The following is a 17676-nucleotide window of genomic DNA, read 5'->3' on the forward strand; positions in this document are numbered from 1 at the left end:
GCTCACTGCAAGCTCCGCCTCCCGGGTTTACGCCATTCTCCTGCCTCAGCCTCCCGAGTAGCTGGGACTACAGGCGCCCGCCACCTCGCCCGGCTAGTTTTTTGTACTTTTTAGTAGAGACGGGGTTTCACCGTGTTAGCCAGGATGGTCTCGATCTCCTGACCTCGTGATCCGCCCATCTCGGCCTCCCAAAGTGCTAGGATTACAGGCTTGAGCCACCGCGCCCGGCGGGATCTTATTTTCCTTGTCACTTGCAGATTTCCATGGGCTCGGAACAATCAGGGTGAACATGCCCCAGAGTCATCGCACAGGAATGGAACATGCCAGGGGTATCTAGGTCTAGAAACAAAACATTTTTCACAGAGCCTGAGTTATGGATGGCTGCAAAGGACTGATCGAAAGTGTTTATTTTTCTCAATACAGACACCTATGAGCCTCTAATATAACTTGGAAAAGTGTTTTTGAATGTCTTAACAAGTATAGACTCATCTATTTTCTTTCACCATAGAGCAACCTCCACTTATATTGAATCTTGAATCTAGGTACAAAGTACATTTTAGTTTCTAAGCATTAGCTTCTCCTTGAATGAGAAGCTAATTTATCATCTTTCCATTTAATCAGTGGCAATAATTGGTATGGATGAAAACCATTTTTCCTGTTTCACCTGAATATTTCATTTCTCTTGAAATACCAACTGTCATAGAGAGCCTTTGTTGTCATTTTTTACTAAAAATAACAGGATTTTCTGGTGTTTTAAGAATGGAAAATTTGGCATGAAAGAAAGGAAATACAGTTAAAATATAGGTTAATTAACTTTGTAGTCCTGAATTCAAATTGCAAGTATGAATTTGAACTCAAAAAGTGTTTAATCTTACACACACACACACACAAACACACACTTCCTAGATCTGTCCACTGAAATGGCCTAGAAACAATAACAAACCACAAACAACGAGAACCCATAAGCCCAGTCTGTGATGCTGAAATAATATCATTTCCCATCAAAAGAAACCAGGGTTCCTTGATGCAATGGATGCTTCTAGGTCTGCAGCAGAAATTTATATCTGTCATATCAGATAGCACGGACACTATCAAAGACTACTAGGATCACATCAGAAGGATTCAGAAGATATTCCTTGAAGAGATTCCCATCACAAAGATGGGGCATTTGAGCATTAAAAAGGATAATTCCAAAGGACTAAAACACATCAACTATGTTTAAAACCCTTACTTCATAGTAATGCTAAAAAAAGAAAAACACCTCTAATGGGTCACGGATGAAGGATGCTAATGAAGAAATAATTATTTTGAAAGCTAGTAAAGGGAAAGAACTAAGCATTTGTTCTGTGTTTCCTATAAAAATTGTACCATGGGGTAACAAAAAATTGATTGAACGGAATTACCTCTTTATAGGACTATCCCAGCTATAAATGAAGAAACCCCTAATGAGTCAATGGATTTAAGAATTGACCATCAAAGGCTGCTAATATCACAAAAAGAGAAAAAAATTGGACATTATGTGCCTCCAGACAGAGCACACAACTACCTATGAAACCATCTTTAAAAAAAAAAAAATCTGATTTTGGTCAATCCTTTCATTCTTTTTAAAAATAAAAATGCCTATTTTATGAAAAAGAAAATAGAGTAACACATTAAACAATGTGATGTGAATACAATCAACAAAGCCCAGACTGCAGGAAAATTTATAAGACAAAGCACATTTGCATTAACAAATAAAGGCAGGGGTGGAAATTGGGGAGGGGCGGGAAACACAGAGATGAAAACAGACTTTAGGAGATCTATCAACCAATTACAATGCGTGAACCTTCTTTGGATCTTGATTCAAACTAGCTGTAAAATACATTACATAATATTTATGAGCCATTTAGAAATTTGAGCGTTGACTGAAGATTTATAATGATAGGCAATTATAGTTAATTACTTTAAGGGGTGATAATTGTATTATTAGGTCTTTTAAAAAGAAGTCTCTATTTTTTGGAAATAATGCTGAAATATTTATGGATGAAACAATATGATGTTGAGGATTTGCTATGAAAAAATATGGGAAAGGGGTGAGGGTACAGATGGAAGAAGATTGGTCATGAATTGATAATTGCTGATGCTTGGTGGTTCTACTACTGGTAGATGCCATCTGGTGGTAATACTATTTGGTGAACATAACCCTAAGTTGAAAAAAAAAAATGACAGAAAGGTGATTCCCTTCTGATTTGCTTTTATGCAAGTGAAATGCATGACAGGAATGATAGGAAGGATGAGAGGGACTTTGGGGGTTCTGATGTGTTCATGTAGGTTTGTCAATTGTAGCAAATATACACTGTGGTGTGGGATGTGGGGTGGGTGAATATTTTGCTGGTATGACATAGAGACAGAGTCCTGGATGAGTTTACAAAAAGCTGTAGGCTTCCTGTTCAGTGGTCAATTCATGTAGTCAGTCTTTGCTGGATTAAGATTCTGACGTGGGAACGAAGCTAATGGATTATTTTGTGACAGGCAGGAAAGAAAAGGTGATTTAGGCAGTGTTTCTGCAAGTTGCAATTTAAAAGAAAAAGGGAAACACAGAAGCTTTTATATTGCTATTTTCTTCAAAAAGATTTACATTTTCATCTTATTCAGAGACAATTTACTCAGTGTCAATCAGCTTGAGCAGCCAAACTGAACATCATGGCATTATTTTTGCTTTAGGGAAAAGAGAAAAAGAGTAGTGCCACTCAAATAAATTACAGCAGAAACTTATGAATGACAAGAAGCTCTGTTTCAATTCCAGATTTCCGACATCTAAATATGCCCCCAAGAAACTTAATATTAAAAACCAAAGATTTTCTCTACTCAAAATGTATTAATTTATTTTGACAGGTATAGACATTCCTAACAAAATTCCTAAGTGTATAGAAATGATACCTAAACTTTTATTTTTTTGCAGTATAGTGCGACATGGAAGTTTATTACTCTCTTTATTTTAATAATATTCATAGATTTGTAGAACAAGGTCTTTCTGTTGAGCGAATTATGATGTTACTTGTTTGGAGCTATGGAAAGTCACCAGTTTCCATACAAATTTCCTAAACTGATGTTTATATACAAAAAACTAATCTGTCTTCATTTCACTTTGCATGCATCTTTCAAAAGTATAATTTTAAAAAATTAGTATCAGAAAGTTTTAGGTTGACAGCAAAATTGAATGCAAAATACAGAGAGCGCCCCTCTAACACCACTGCCCTCCAATCTCCTTCACTATAGACATCCCACACCACAGTGGTGCATTTATTACCACTGATGAACCTACACGGACACATCACAACCACCCAAAGTCCCTCTCATCCCTTGCGCCATCTCTGTCACTCATTTCACTTGTATAAAAGCAACTCTATCATCTATCATCTATCTATCTCACCTATGACTGAATATATTGCTGCTATTACTTTAAACATACTATTATTTGTTGGATCAATTAAGAATAAGAAAAATAGAAGTTTTTATTTTACCTTCATTTATTCTCTGATGCTCCTTCTTTCTTTACATAGATCTGAGCTTCTATATCATTTTCCTTCTCTCTGAAGAATTTCTTTGACTATTTCTTGCAAGGTAGGTCTACTAGCAACAAATTTCCCGAATTTTTGTTTGTCTGATAAAAATCAGATAAAATCCGATAAAAATTCTCCTTCATTTTTAAAGGATAATTTCACAGAGTATAGAATCCTAAGTTGGAGGGTTTTTTTTCTCTTAACACTTTAAATATTTCATGCTACTTTCTTCTTGCTTCGATGATTTCTGAAGAGCAGTCAGATATAATTCTTATCTTTGCTCCTCCAGAGGTAAGGTGTTTTTTCCCCTCTGGCTTCTTTCAAGATTTTGTCTTTATTTTTTATTTTCTGAAGTTCGAATACAGTATGTCTACGTGTAGTTTTTCGTGCGTTTATCTTGGTTGGTGTTCTCAGCGTTTCCTGGATCTGTGGTTTGGTGTCTGATATTAACTTGGGGGAAATTCTCAGTTATTATTGCTTCAAATATTGCTTCTTTTCCTTTATTTCTTTCTTTTCCTTCTGATATTCCCATTACACAGTTTGTAGTTGTCCCACAGTTCTTGAATATTCTGTTCTGTTTCAGTCTTTTTCCTCTTTGTTTTTCAGTTTCAGAAGTTTGTATTATCATATACTCAAACTCAGAGATTCTTTTCTCATGTGTGTTCAGTCTACTATAAACTCATCAAAAGCATTCTTCATTTCTGTGATGGTATTTTGATCTGTAGCATTTCTTTTTTTTGTTTGTTTTTTTGTTTTTTCTTAGACTCTCCACCTCTCTGCTTACAGGATCCAGCTGTTCTTGCATGTTGTCTACTTTTCCCATTAAAGCCCTTAGCATATTAATCAAATTTTAAAAAATTGCTTGTCTGGTAATTTCAACATCCCTGTCATAGCTGACTGGCTCTGAGGCTTGTTCAGTCTCTTCAAACTATGTTTCTTGCCTTTTAGTATGTCTTGTAATATTTTTGTTGAAAAGTGGATGTAATATACTGGGTAAAAGAAACTGCACTAAACAGGCCTTTGCGATGGAATGGTAAGGTGTGAGAGGAGGGGAAGTGTTCTACAATTTTACCATTAGGTTTCAGCCTTTTGGTGAGCCTGTGTTCCTGGACTGTGCCCTTGATCAGCGAATGCTTCTCAGTTATTTTTCCCTGCTTGGTGGGACAGGATGGCTAGAGAGCTGGAGCGGGGTATTTCCTTTCCATCACGTGAAAGGATAGAGCTTGCTGCAGTTGTAGATTTCCCTTCCTCCAGATGAGTCAGGCTCTGATAAAACTCCAGCAGCAGTCTGACAAAACAGCCTCTCCTGAGGTGGGGCCTTGTTAGGAACGGAATGCTTTGCTATATTTCAAAATGGTTCCTTTTCCTCTCCCTCTGCTGGAAGCATTAGGGAATTTTTTCTCTGATATTTCACTGTGATAACCTGATAGATTACCTGGAACTAGAACTCACAAAAGTGTGGGGGTCCCCTGTGACTGGGTCACCCGGGAGAACCCTCAGAGTGTCTGTGCTGAGCCTCCAGCAATTTTATCAATGACGGTTCAGATGTTCCTCTCCCAGCACAGGTTCCTCTGGAGGTTTCTGCTGATGGGTTTCCGATCCAGGAAGTTGTGATCCTCTGTATCTTTGTATTTTTCCAGTTTTGGGGGGCAGTGGTTTGCCTTGTGATGGGTCTAAGAAGAGTTGTTGATTTTTCAGTTTGTTCAGCTCTTTACTCATTAGGATGGTGTAACTTCTAAACTTAAGTCTTCAAAAGTACAGGGTTTTAAACCATGTATTTAACAGAGAGAATGTAAACTGACTTTCTTTGATCTCTCTCTTTTTTCTTTCTTCTAATTTCAGGAGGTCTAAAGGAATTTTTTAAAAAACATTTAACACTAGCTCATAAGTGTTGGGGAAATGTGTGTGTAGGCCACAGTCATACCTTCCTTTAAAGCTCTGTGGTTTCCCAGGGTGCTCACATTGGTGACTGATCCAGCACAGAATAGGTCCTGCATCTTAGAATGTATGGGTGAGGAACCCTAATAGATTAGCAATGTCACTGTCTGTAGCTTTAGGTAAAATTCTGCAAATTATTTCTCTGCAATAAGAAAGGCTAATATTTATTAATTATTTACAATGCAGTAGCAACTATGTAATATTTCTTTTAATCCTCACAACAATCCTGTAAGGTAGATACTATTACTGTCCTTATTTTAAATAAGAGGAAACTGAGATATGGAGAGATTAAGTAATTTCTCTGAGATCATAATGCTGGAATTTGAACTTTAGTCCAACTCAATAGCGGGTAGGTACTCTTTATGCATATGTTATCCTGCAGTGCAGTCTCTTATATCTATTTATATCACCTTACTTAACACCCTCAATGAAGAACACTTCTGATCTTAATATTTTTTGATCCAAAACCTCTAGTGGCTTCCTATACCTAGATAAGAAGTGAAAACTCTTTAGCTTGTCATATTAGGCTGTGGTTTCAATATCTTACTCTGGCCTTATCTTTTACAACTCTTTTGCATATATCTTAATCTCTAATTACACAGTGCTCCTAAAATTTCTCAGAGTTGCCCCATATATTTGCTTCTGCTGAGAAAATTCTTTTTACTTCTTTAACCACTAAATCCTACTATATTTCAGACATTTTCAATCCCAGGTGAAAGGCCACTTCCTCTTGAACTTTTATGGTAACTTCAATAAATCCTCCCTTCATTTAACTGTTAGAATACTTTATTTTATACTTCTTACAGCACTCACCACATATTTTCCTGTTGCCATGGTTTGAACGTAATATATCCCTCCAAAATTCATATGTGATAGTATTAAGAGGCAGGGCCTTCTGGGAAGTAATAAAGTCATGAGTGCTCCATCCCATGAATGGGATTAGTGCTTTTATAAAAGAGGCTGAGGGGGTGTCCTACTCTCGTTTTGCTGTTTTGCCCTTCCACTATGTGAGGGTGCTGCCAGAAGGCCTTCAGCAGACACCGAATCTGCTAGCACCTTAATCTTGGACTTCCCAGCCTCTAGAACTGTGAGAAATAAATTTGTGTTATTTATAAATTACCCAATATGTGATATTTTGTTATAGCAGCAGGAATGACTAAGACTCTATATACGAGTTATTTATTGTATTTGCTATCACCACTCTCAGATTATAGCAACATGAAGGCATGCATGTTAGGTAATTTTTAAATCTCCCTTGTCATACAAACGCCCTATAAAAGCTCATTAAATGAATGACTTTAATTATGCAGTAGGGTTATAGAAAGAAAATTTTTTTAAAAAAACACAGAGGGAGACATCTCAAAGATTGAGCAGTAGACTGAATACATGTGTTTATCTCTTCTCCATCCTAAAAATCTCATGTGTTAAAATAAATGGTGCTATGAGAAATAACCAGCAGATTAGGTACCCTGAAAGATTCTTTCAGTCAAACTAGTTGAAATGCTAGATAAAACATTTTGAAAACATCTTTATAAATGTACGGCTGAGTTGGCATAAAATAAACAAATCTATAGAGCTCGCAAATGAAGTAAAAGTATGAACCATGGTAGCCAAACTACCTTCCTAGCGGGATTTACCCTAAAGGTTTCTTTCTAATTCTGGAGAGCTTGAGCATCTGCTTTGATAGTTGCATGGAGATTTTGAGGGAAAGGAGATGAAGCCTAACAGATATACAAAATGAAAAGTCTAATAGAAGAAACCTGCATAAAATAGAATCCCAAATGGCCACTTTTGGGAAGCGTACATGAGAACATACTCACTCAGCTGTTTGTAAGGAAACTTGTCTCTGTCAATCTTGGCAGTGAATAATAGTAAAAGAAATAACTTTCTAAAGAATTTATAACCACAACTCAAACTTCATGCAGGTTAGTCATCGAACTCATGCTACCTATGTGTTCAAGAAAACCTCAGTCAGAGCTTTTAAAGTGTTCCTTAGTTGGTAGTGCCTCAAACTGAGTGATGGAAACAAATGCTAATTTTCATTGGAGGAGGCCAACTTCAACCTAGGGGTTACAGAACTCCCATAAATAAAGTACATAGAAAAATCAGTAGTTCCAGGCAAAACCCACAAAGTGAAAGAAATGAGATCCAGAAACAGACCCATAAAACTTCAGGTTTGAGATTGTTAGAAACCAAATACAAAATAACTTGGATATATTTAAGGAAATAAAAGAGAATCTTTAAAATATGAGTAGGAAACAAGTGACTACAAAGAGCCACCAACCAAATTTAAAACAGAAATAGTCTTTCTAGAAATGAAATAAATATAGTTAGCATATGAATACACCTAAACAAATATTCACTGCAAAGATAGCAACAACAAAATCATGGCTAACAGAAATGAAACAGTTCAGAATTTTCAAAACTAGGCAGCAACAGCAAATTATAATCCTTTTAAAGATGAGAGCAAAGATGGTATTGTTGATTTTGTTAAGAATGCATGTTGAATAGCTAGTGTAACATATAAAAACATAGATTTAGATAATACAATTTCCAGATAAGTAAAGGGGAAAGAATGAAATGAGAAAAGAAGAAAAAGATAAATTCAAAAGATGGCAAGAAAGAAGAGAAAACATGACTAAAAAGTGCAGGATAAATGGAAAGGACATAATGAAATGGAAGAAATGAATCCAATTCTATACATAATCACAAAAAATATAAGTAAACCAAACTCTGCAGTTAAGGACAACAAATGTGTGAATAAGATTTTAAAAATTTAGTTACATGCTGTTTATAAGTGATACATTAACTCTAAGAACACAAAAATATTCAAAGTTAGAAAAAATAAAAAAAAGTACTAGGCCAATACTAATTTTTTAAAAGTTACTGTAGCTACATTCATGAACAAATTAACTCTATGGAGAAAATAATTTTGAGAGAACAAGAGGATCACTCAGGATACTATACCGATTTTGACACCACAGGTAGGATATCACGATTCTAAACTTGTATGTTGCTAATAAAACAGCCTAAAAAGTATGTAATATAAAAACTCGACAAAACTACAGGGAGAAGTTTATACATCCACCATCATAGCGGGAGATATTTAACACTCTCAGTAATTGATTGATCATGTGGGCAAAAAATATTCAGGCTATAGATGATCTGAACAGCACATTTAACATAATCAGTTGACAGATATGAAGCATTTCATGTAGCAAAAGCAGAATATGCAACCTTTTCAAGTACATATGGGATATATAAAAAAAAATGATCACATGCAAGGCCATAATACCAACTCTGTATTTGAAAGGACAGGCACCAAACAAACAGTATTTCTTGACCACAGTGCAATTAAATTAGGTATTGACAACAAAAGGAACTAGAAACACCTGTATTTTGGGAAATTAAAAAAATCTTCTAACTAATTTATGGGTTGAAATCATATTCATATTGGAAATTAGAATGTATTCTCAATTGAAAAATTATAAAACTCTACTAAATCTTGTGGGATACAACTCAAGCAGCACTTGGAAGGAAGTAGGAAGTCTCAATAGTCTTATAAGCATTACAGAAATTGAATGTGGTTTTTAAATCTCCTATATAAAATATGAGGCATATTCTAATAAATGTTTACTGTATAAATGTTTACTGTTTTTATTTGTTACACTAGCTATTCAAGCATTATCTCTTCAAATACTGCCTCTTCCCATTCATTCTAACCTTTCCTTTTATCATTCCAGTGACTCAACCTCTCCTCCATGTTTGTTAATATTTTTAAAACATTTTCTACCTCTGTGTCTCTTCCCTCTTCAGGGAGGGAAGAGCCTGGGGCCCCTAAGCCATTTCCTCTAGATGCAAACTTGGTAACTCTTTGCTGTTTTCTCTGGCATAGCCCTGATGGAGATCCAGGCAAGCAAGAACTCACTCTGAAATATAGGAGCTGTTGGGTCTAGGCTGTCAACCTCAGCTTAATACAAGAGCCTGAAGCTTGTTCCACAGAGACAGGTTCTAGTGTAGGCTGTGGCGGAAGCCATCAGTTTCTCTGGTACTGACCAACCTGGCACAGTTTCATGCCTTGGGATTCAGAGCTGAACACCTGAGGATGAACTAGTAGAGCTGGAATCCTGGTTAAGGTACCCCAGGCAGTGACTGTGAACTGACTGGATGTACCCATATGTGCCCAGCCACTGTACTTTGAAGTTTAACTGACCATTCTGAACTGAGCAAGCGCTTGAGATTCTTAGGTAGTGGGGTGGGGGGGTTGCAGGTGAGGAGAAAGACTTTAGGAGGGAGAAACTGGACTTGCTGCTAATAAAGGCAGTGGTGGTCTTGAGCAATGAATTTATACCTTTAATATGTCAAATGACTCATATGGATTATAGTTTTAAAATCGACCATCGGGCCAGGCAATTTGGCTCACGTCTATAAACCCAGCACTTTGGGAGGCCAAGGTGGGCGGATTACTTGAGCCCAAGAGTTCAATACCAGTCTGTCTCTACAGAAAATACAAAAATTAGCTGGGTGTGGTGGCACATGCCTGTGGTCCCAGCTACTGGGGAGGCTGAGGTGGGAGGATCACTTGAGCCCAGGAGGTCAAGGCTGCAGTGAGCTGAGATTGCACCACTGCAGTTTAGGCTGGGTGACAGAGCGAGACCTTGTCTCAAAACAAACAAACAAATAAATAAGTAAATAAATAAATAAATAAAAACAAAGATCAGCCATATATCACCCCCTGTTAACCTGTGCTGATCCTTGTAGTTGATTTAGGCATTAAGAAAACATTAAGAAAGAATCAAAGGAGGTGGACCAAGGGGTAGAAGGAATTTGGAGTAAAGAAAACAGGAGCCAGAGGTGAGGGAGGGTTGGCGATGCAGCTCACTCTACTCACTGGGCTGGTGTGCGTTCCAGTGTGTGTACTGCACCGGCTCGGGTTTCCGCCCTGCTGGCTTCCAAGTGTATTCTCCTGTATCATTTTGGTCTTGAAGAGCTATCCAAAAATAACTGTCCTTCATTTTTACCACACTACTGATCAAACTGGTAATAAAAGCCTGTTCAAACCTTAAAAGAGGAAAAAAGAAGTGATTATATTAAGTTTCTGGGCAATAAAAAAAGTCATTAAAGCATAATGAAGTGCACAGAATGGCCCCAGAGTAAGCGTTTCTCATTAATTCTTTAGAACATGGAGCAGGAAAACACCCAAAGACCCTGAACATTACTAATAAATGCCGAATGTCAGTGCAATTCCCAGAAATACATGAGTGAGGAGAATCTGACTCTTGCATATGGGGCTTAATTCTTGCACGGAATAAAGTCCAGCTCCAATTTCAAAGCATAGGTGGTAAAGTTCATATGGCCAGCAATGCATTTCTTGGAGTATGATGTGGCCTATTTTGTAATTAGGCCACACACCACACAAACCATGCCACAATATGCATGGGGTAAGGGTGGGCAGGAGGGAGGAGGAAAGATACTATGCTTTTCTGAATGAGCATTTACTAATACAGAGTTCACATGCACCCACCTACCATACTTGCCTGGGGAGAAAGAAATAGAAATTAAAGTAGCAATTTTATGTCTCCCAAATCAGTGTGTTCATAGGCACAGGTAGGTCTCAGCTTATTCAAATGTGTTTAAATCTGCATGTTCACTGAAGAAAAATGTGAAAGCCCAGGAACTAATCTAAAGCTCTACATCCACTAATGTACTTCCCAAACAGCTGAATGAATTACTGTTTAATGATTGGTGGCAGTGCCCCCTTTCCAGTATGAATGCATCAAAAGCAGAATCTAGAAAACTTGCATACATGCTTCCACATGCACACCTACCAAGAAAATCATGACTATTAAAACTTAACTAGCATTGAACCTTTCAGCTAAGTTGAAACTATCTTGAGAAAGCTATTTTTAGAACATATAAAGTTAGAAGAAACACATTTGAAACAGTGGTGACTTCTGGGCAGACCTGCTGAGTCAGTGGGAAAGCAAAGGCTGAAGCCAAACCTAAGGAGAAAGCAAATTAGACCTTTTTATTCAATTTTGGTGGTTTTTTTCATTACTGTGCATCCTTAACTTGCTAAGGGAAGCAAAAGCAATGGGGTCATTTATGAATAGAGGAGTCTCAAAGGAAATAGGAGATAAAAAGAGAGAAGAATAAAAAGAAGGAAAAATTTTAAGTGCTTTACAGATATTATTAGCAACATTTACAGATCTTAGGCATTTATGGTACTCATCTTTGCAGGGGAAATGGATTTTCATCATGCTTTAGTAAATATTTTCTGCAGATACTCTATTAATAACCTAAATAGCACACATTCGAAACAGGAAAAGTTCTTTTTTTAATCCAGATCATACTAGCAGACCCTTATATAAATGTGCTTCAAAAGAAATGTATAGAAGACTAAATATTGCCTACATGCTGTTGTAATTTTCCTTACACTTCAGTTGGTTCATGCTCTCAATAATATACTATCTGCTTTTCTCTATCTCCTCCAAGGCAGAGTAAGTAATACGGGGTCAGGGAAGTGCTGGGAGGAGAAGGGCAGGGTTCCTGGTTAGGGCTCCACCCCCGGCCTGTGCCCCCAGACCTAGGTGAAGACAAGCATTTCTGTTTTCGTGCCCAAATGTTGCATTTCCCAAGACCACCCTGGCTTGCCACGCCCCCATCCTCTGCCTATAAAACCCCCCGAGACCCTAGTGGGAAGAGAGACAAGCGGCTGGACATCCAGAGGAACACACCGGTACAAGAGCACACCGACAGGCACCGGCAGAGGCCGGCAGGTCATCGACAGGAAGAGCGATGTGGAGTTTGGCCAGAAGGAAGTTAAGAAAATAACTCCACTTACAATAGTGCCCCCCAAATACATAGGAATAAACTACACAAACGAGAAAGACTTGTACACTGAAAACTGCAAAATGGTGAAAGAAATTAAAGAAGCCACAAGGAAATGGAAATAAATCCCGTGTTCATGGCTTGGAAGACTTAATATTGTTAAGATGCTTATACTACCCAAAATGATCTATATATTCAATGCAATCCCTATCAAAATCCCAATGATATCTTTTTCAAAAATAGAAAAGTTCATCCTAAAATCCATATGGAAATTCAAGGAACCCTGAATAGCCAATATAATTGTGAAAAGAAACCAAGTTAGAGGTCTGACACTTCTTGATTTCCAAACTTACTACAAAGCTACAGTAATCAAGACAGTGTGGGCTGGGCATATTGGCTCATGCCTATAATCTCAGCACTTTGGGAGACTGAGGCAGGCAGCTTGCTTGAGCCCAGGAGCTCAAGACCAGCCTGGGCAACATAGGGAGATCCTGTTGCTACAAAACATAAAAAACATTTGCTGTGAGTGGTGGCGGTAGATGCCTGTAGTCCCAGCTACTAGGGAGGTCAAGGCGGGAGGATGGCTTGAGCCCAGGAGGTCAAGGCTCCAGTGAGCTATGATGGAGCCACTGTACTCCAGCCTGGGTGATAGAGTGAGACCCTGTCTCAAAAACAAAATGAAACAAAAAACCAGTGTGGTACTAGCATAAAGACTAACACATAGGCCAGTGGAATAGACCAGGAATAAACCCTTGCATATATGTCAAATGATTCTCAAGAATGGTGCCAAGACTGCTCAGTGCAGAAAGGACAGTCTTCTCAATAAACTGTGTTGGGAAAACTAGACATCCACTTGCAACAGAATGAAGTTAGACCCTTACCTTATACTATGCACAAAAACGAACTCAAAGTAGATTAAAGACCTAAACATAAGAGGTAAAACTATAAAACTCTTAAAAGGAAACATAGGAAAAAGGCTTCATAACATTGTATTTGGCAATGATTTCTTGTATATGATACCAAAAGCACAGGCAACAAAATAAGAAATGAATAAATTGGACTTCATCAAAATTAAAAACTTTGTGCATCAAAGGACACTATCAACAGAATGAAAAGGCAACTCACAAAATGGGAGAAAGTATTTGCAAGTTATACATCAGATAAGGGATTAATATCCAGAATATATTGAAAATTCCTATAACTAAACAATAGAAAAGACAAACATCCCAATTAAAAAATGGGCAAAGGACTTGAATAGACATTTCTCCAAAGAAGATATATAGCTAGCCAATAAGCACGTGAACATGAAAAGATGTTCAACAGCATCAATCACTAGCGAAATGCAGATCAAAACCACAGCGAAATACCACTGCACACCCAGTAGGATGGCTATTATCAAAACAAAACAACCAGAAAATAGTAAGCATTGGCTAGGATGTGGAGAAACTGGAACCCTTATGCACTACCGGTGGGAATGGAAAATGGTGCAGCCATTATGGAAAAGAGTATGGCGGTTCCTCAAAAAATTTAAAATTAAATTATCATATGATCCAGCAATTTCACTTATAGGCATACACGCCAAAGAATTGAAAGCAGGGACTCAAAGGGTATTTGTACATTCATGTTCATAGCAGCGTTAGTCACAATAGCCAAATGGTGGGAGCAACCCAAATATCCATTAATGGATGAATAGATAAACAGTATGTGTATATACATACAATGGAATATTAATTAGCCTTAAACAGAAAGGAAATGCTGACACTACAACATGCTAAGTGAAATAAAGCAGATACAGAAAAAACATAATTACACTTACATGAGACACCTAGATAGTTAAACTCACAGAGACAGAAAATAGAATAGTAGTTGCCAGGGTCTGGGAGGAGGGGAGAATAGGCAGCTATTGTTTAACGGGTACAGAGTTTCGGTTTGGGAAGATGAAAAGAGTTCTGGAGATGCATGATGGTAGTGGTGAACAACAATGTGAATGCAGTTAACACCACTGAACTGCACACTTAAAAATGACTAACATGGTGAATTTTATGTTTATGTGTGTGTTATGTATATTTTACCACAATAAAAAATATTAACTGCAAAAGTGTTTTGGGGAGATATGACAGTTGCAGGAAAATGGTAGAGCTGTAAAAATGCTTTAAAATAATGCACATTTAAGCTTAGGAGAGGCACAGTGGCTCACGCCTATAATCCCAGCACTCTGAGAGGCTAAGGCAGGACGATTTCTTGAGCCCAGGAGTTCAAGACCAGCCATGGCAACATGGCAAGAATCTGTCTCTACAAAAAAATTTAAAAAATTAGCCAGGCATGGTGGTACACGCCTGTAGTCCCAACTACTTGGGGGGCTGAGGCAGGAGGATTACTTGAGCCCAAGAGGTCAAAGCTGCAGTGAGTCATGAAGGCACCACTACACTCCAGCCTGGGCAACAGAGTGAGACACTGCCTCAAAAATAAATGAAAGTAAAATAAACTTAGGAGAAAATGAGATATTGCAGAATTTCTCACTTTTGGCAAAATTCACAAAATTGAATGCCATTTGGATTATTTTGTACCAATATTCCATGGCTGATTGATTCAAAATTTAGACATACATGGATTTAGCCAATTATGCGTTATAATTTTGGAACTCAACTTCTGCATTCATGCTTTGTCTGGAAGCAAAGTGGCCAGGCCTGAAAAGATTTTGTAACAATCAGCAAGCAAATACAGATTTGTTACTCAACAATAAGGATCTGTTTTTCTTCCCCTCTCTATTCCACAAAGTGTTAAAAGTCTTAGACCAGGAGCAGTTGCCTGATCACAAAAGAAATAAGTAATTTGTAGCAGGTGGTTCTAATTGTGCCCATCAAACCTGTCATTCCATTGTGCAGAAGAGTGGAAAATCAATTAGCAACTACAAGCTTGGGTACTGAAGAGTGACAGGAGTGTCTTAACTCAAACAGGAAATCAGTAATGGAAGAAAATGATTACCATGGCCGTTAGTGGACACTCCTGGATCTGAGAGACTTTCTGTCTACTGCCAAACTTTCTCAGACAAAAGATGCTGTTTGCAAAAATTCCAATGTGTATTGTGAATCAAAAGTAGTACAGTGTGGACCCTTGTTTCTTCCCTAATGGGGTCTGAATGATTAAAAATCAAGAGCACTGGCCCTTCCTTTCTTCAACTCATGAGTCCTGTGTTGGAGTCGCTGCTTTGAATGTAGACATGTTTAGGGGTAGCATAAGTATCTGTTAACTGACTTGGACAGATGACACATCCCTGTTCATCTGTATTCCCTCAGGGCTTGACTGGTGACCAGGCAGCACGCCAGCACAGGGCAATCTGGACAGGCCTAGGAGGCCAAGACTGGGATAAAAACAGACTTTCTATGCCATAGTTCTGCTTTAGAGTTGGACCAGGCATGAGCGCTGGCTACTGACTACAGTTTACCAGAGAAAACATTTAAAAGTATTCACAACATAGTCTTGTATCCAGTTTTGGGGAAAATGAAACAGATTTTTTTTCTCAGATACTTTCTGTCATTTGTATGAGGTCCCCAAAGGGTTCATAGAATGTGAAGCATTTGTTCTAACAGATTTCTGCCTTAGCTTGGGTCACTTTGGTGCTATGGGTTATCTGTAATGTCACTGTGAGTTTATCCATTTATTGTGCTATTCTACCTTCTTCACTTATTTCTTGTGTCTATGTTCTATCTCTTCAGCTGCTGGGTTTCAGAAAGCACTGGACAATAATAGCATGCCTTTTATTTCTTGTGTGTAGCATGTCAGTGTTTAATATAGGACCTCTCACAAAATAGGTATTCAAAAAATAATTTTCTAATAAACTCTTGGCTATTAATTTTTTGTGTGGTCAGGTAACATATGAAAAATAATTAACACAGTGCCAGGTATGTGGCAGGCACTCAATGAACATTAAACAAAAAAAAAAGAATAAGACAAAAAAAACAAGTGAAACAGTTAGACTTATTTTCTTTGGTAAAAAAAATAATGAAATTGTCATTAACAAAAGAGCATATAGCTTCATTGGTCAGGCTCCTGTAAAGTCCAATGTTGACTCACTGACTGGGGACTTCCAACCCAGGGTGCTCTTGGAACCTTTTGGGTGAGTTAATAAATTGATAAAGGCTTTCTTCTGCCTGTTAGCCAAACCTGTTGGGAGAAAGGTAAAACTAAAAACAATGCTGAAATACATCAAAGGTAGTGCTATATTTCCATGGGAGGATCTCCTGAAAGTAAAATGTTTCGCCAGGTGATTTAGTCTGCCAAATGCTATCAATCCATTTGAGTGTGTGTGTGTGTGTGTGTGTGTGTGTGTGTGTATGCATGCCTGTGCATTGTTTGGAACACAAGTGAAAGTAAGAGGGTAAGAGAAGGAAGGACATACTGGCAGCTTTGGATGTTGACTTCCAATGTGGGAAGAGCAGAGACATTATACAGGAATTCCTCTACAAATTAGACTTACACAGGAAGGGTCTCTAGGTAAAACCAGTTGTCCTATTTGCTGGTATTCAGTGAATATTTTTAAAGGCAATGGCCCAGGCAAATATGCAAGTGACTTGCTTTGCAGGTGTAGTTTCTTGTGGCACCACTGGAGTTCTACCCTGCTTCTGTCTTCCCCAGGAGGAATGGGTCTCCCAGGTGTTCCAGCCCCCACTGTCCTCCTGGCATCGATAGTGATATGAGGTCACCTTTGCTCTTGGTACTTTTATCCCCTACAGGTATTATGCATTGGTAGCATGCTGCAGATTGTATGGAGTGTAAAAAGGGCACAGTCTCTGTGCCAGCATCAGGAAGGCATATGTGCACAGAGAAGTCTCAATCTAAATAAAATAGAAGAAGTGATGGTGAGGGATTTGAATATCCGCTACATATTATAGTTTCTTTTCTGCTAAAAACACCCTGATACAACTCACATACATTACATTAAAAAAATACTTGTTAAGTAATGTGTTTTGGCTGAGCACGGTGGCTTATACCTGTAATCCCGGCATTTTGGGAGGCTGAGGCACTTGAGGTCAGGAGTTCAGACCAGCCTGGCCAACATGGTGAAACCCTGTCTCTACTAAAAATACAAAAATTAGCAGGGCGTGGTGGCGGGTGCCTGTAATCCCAGCTACTCATGGGGCTGAGGCAGGAGAAATGCTTGAACACAGGAAGTGGAGGTTGCAGTGAGCTGAGATTGCATCACTGCACTCCAGCCTGGGCAACAGAGCAAGATTCTGCCTCAAAAAAATGAAATAAAATAAAAAATAAATAAATAATGTGTTTATTTTCCAGTATAAGCAGTTAGAAGATAAAATCTAAAAATATCTGAATATATTAGAAAAGCTGGATAATTAATAAATCTTTA

The 17676-nt window shown here is 38.0% G+C and overlaps 1 protein-coding gene across 2 annotated transcripts in view; it reads right to left on the bottom strand.

Moving 5' to 3' along the window:
* The window catches only part of PLA2R1 (phospholipase A2 receptor 1), a 118816-nt gene that overhangs the window by 50157 nt on the left and 50983 nt on the right, over positions 1 to 17676 (bottom strand). For both annotated transcript variants that reach the window (XM_025405383.1, XM_025405382.1), the window contains exon 11: positions 10372 to 10541. In XM_025405383.1, the coding sequence (XP_025261168.1) occupies positions 10372 to 10541 (170 nt within the window). The remainder of the gene's footprint in view (positions 1 to 10371; positions 10542 to 17676) is intronic.

The sequence above is a fragment of the Theropithecus gelada genome, chromosome 12 (genome assembly GCF_003255815.1).
Source record: "Theropithecus gelada isolate Dixy chromosome 12, Tgel_1.0, whole genome shotgun sequence".
NCBI classification, from domain to species: Eukaryota; Metazoa; Chordata; class Mammalia; order Primates; family Cercopithecidae; genus Theropithecus; species Theropithecus gelada.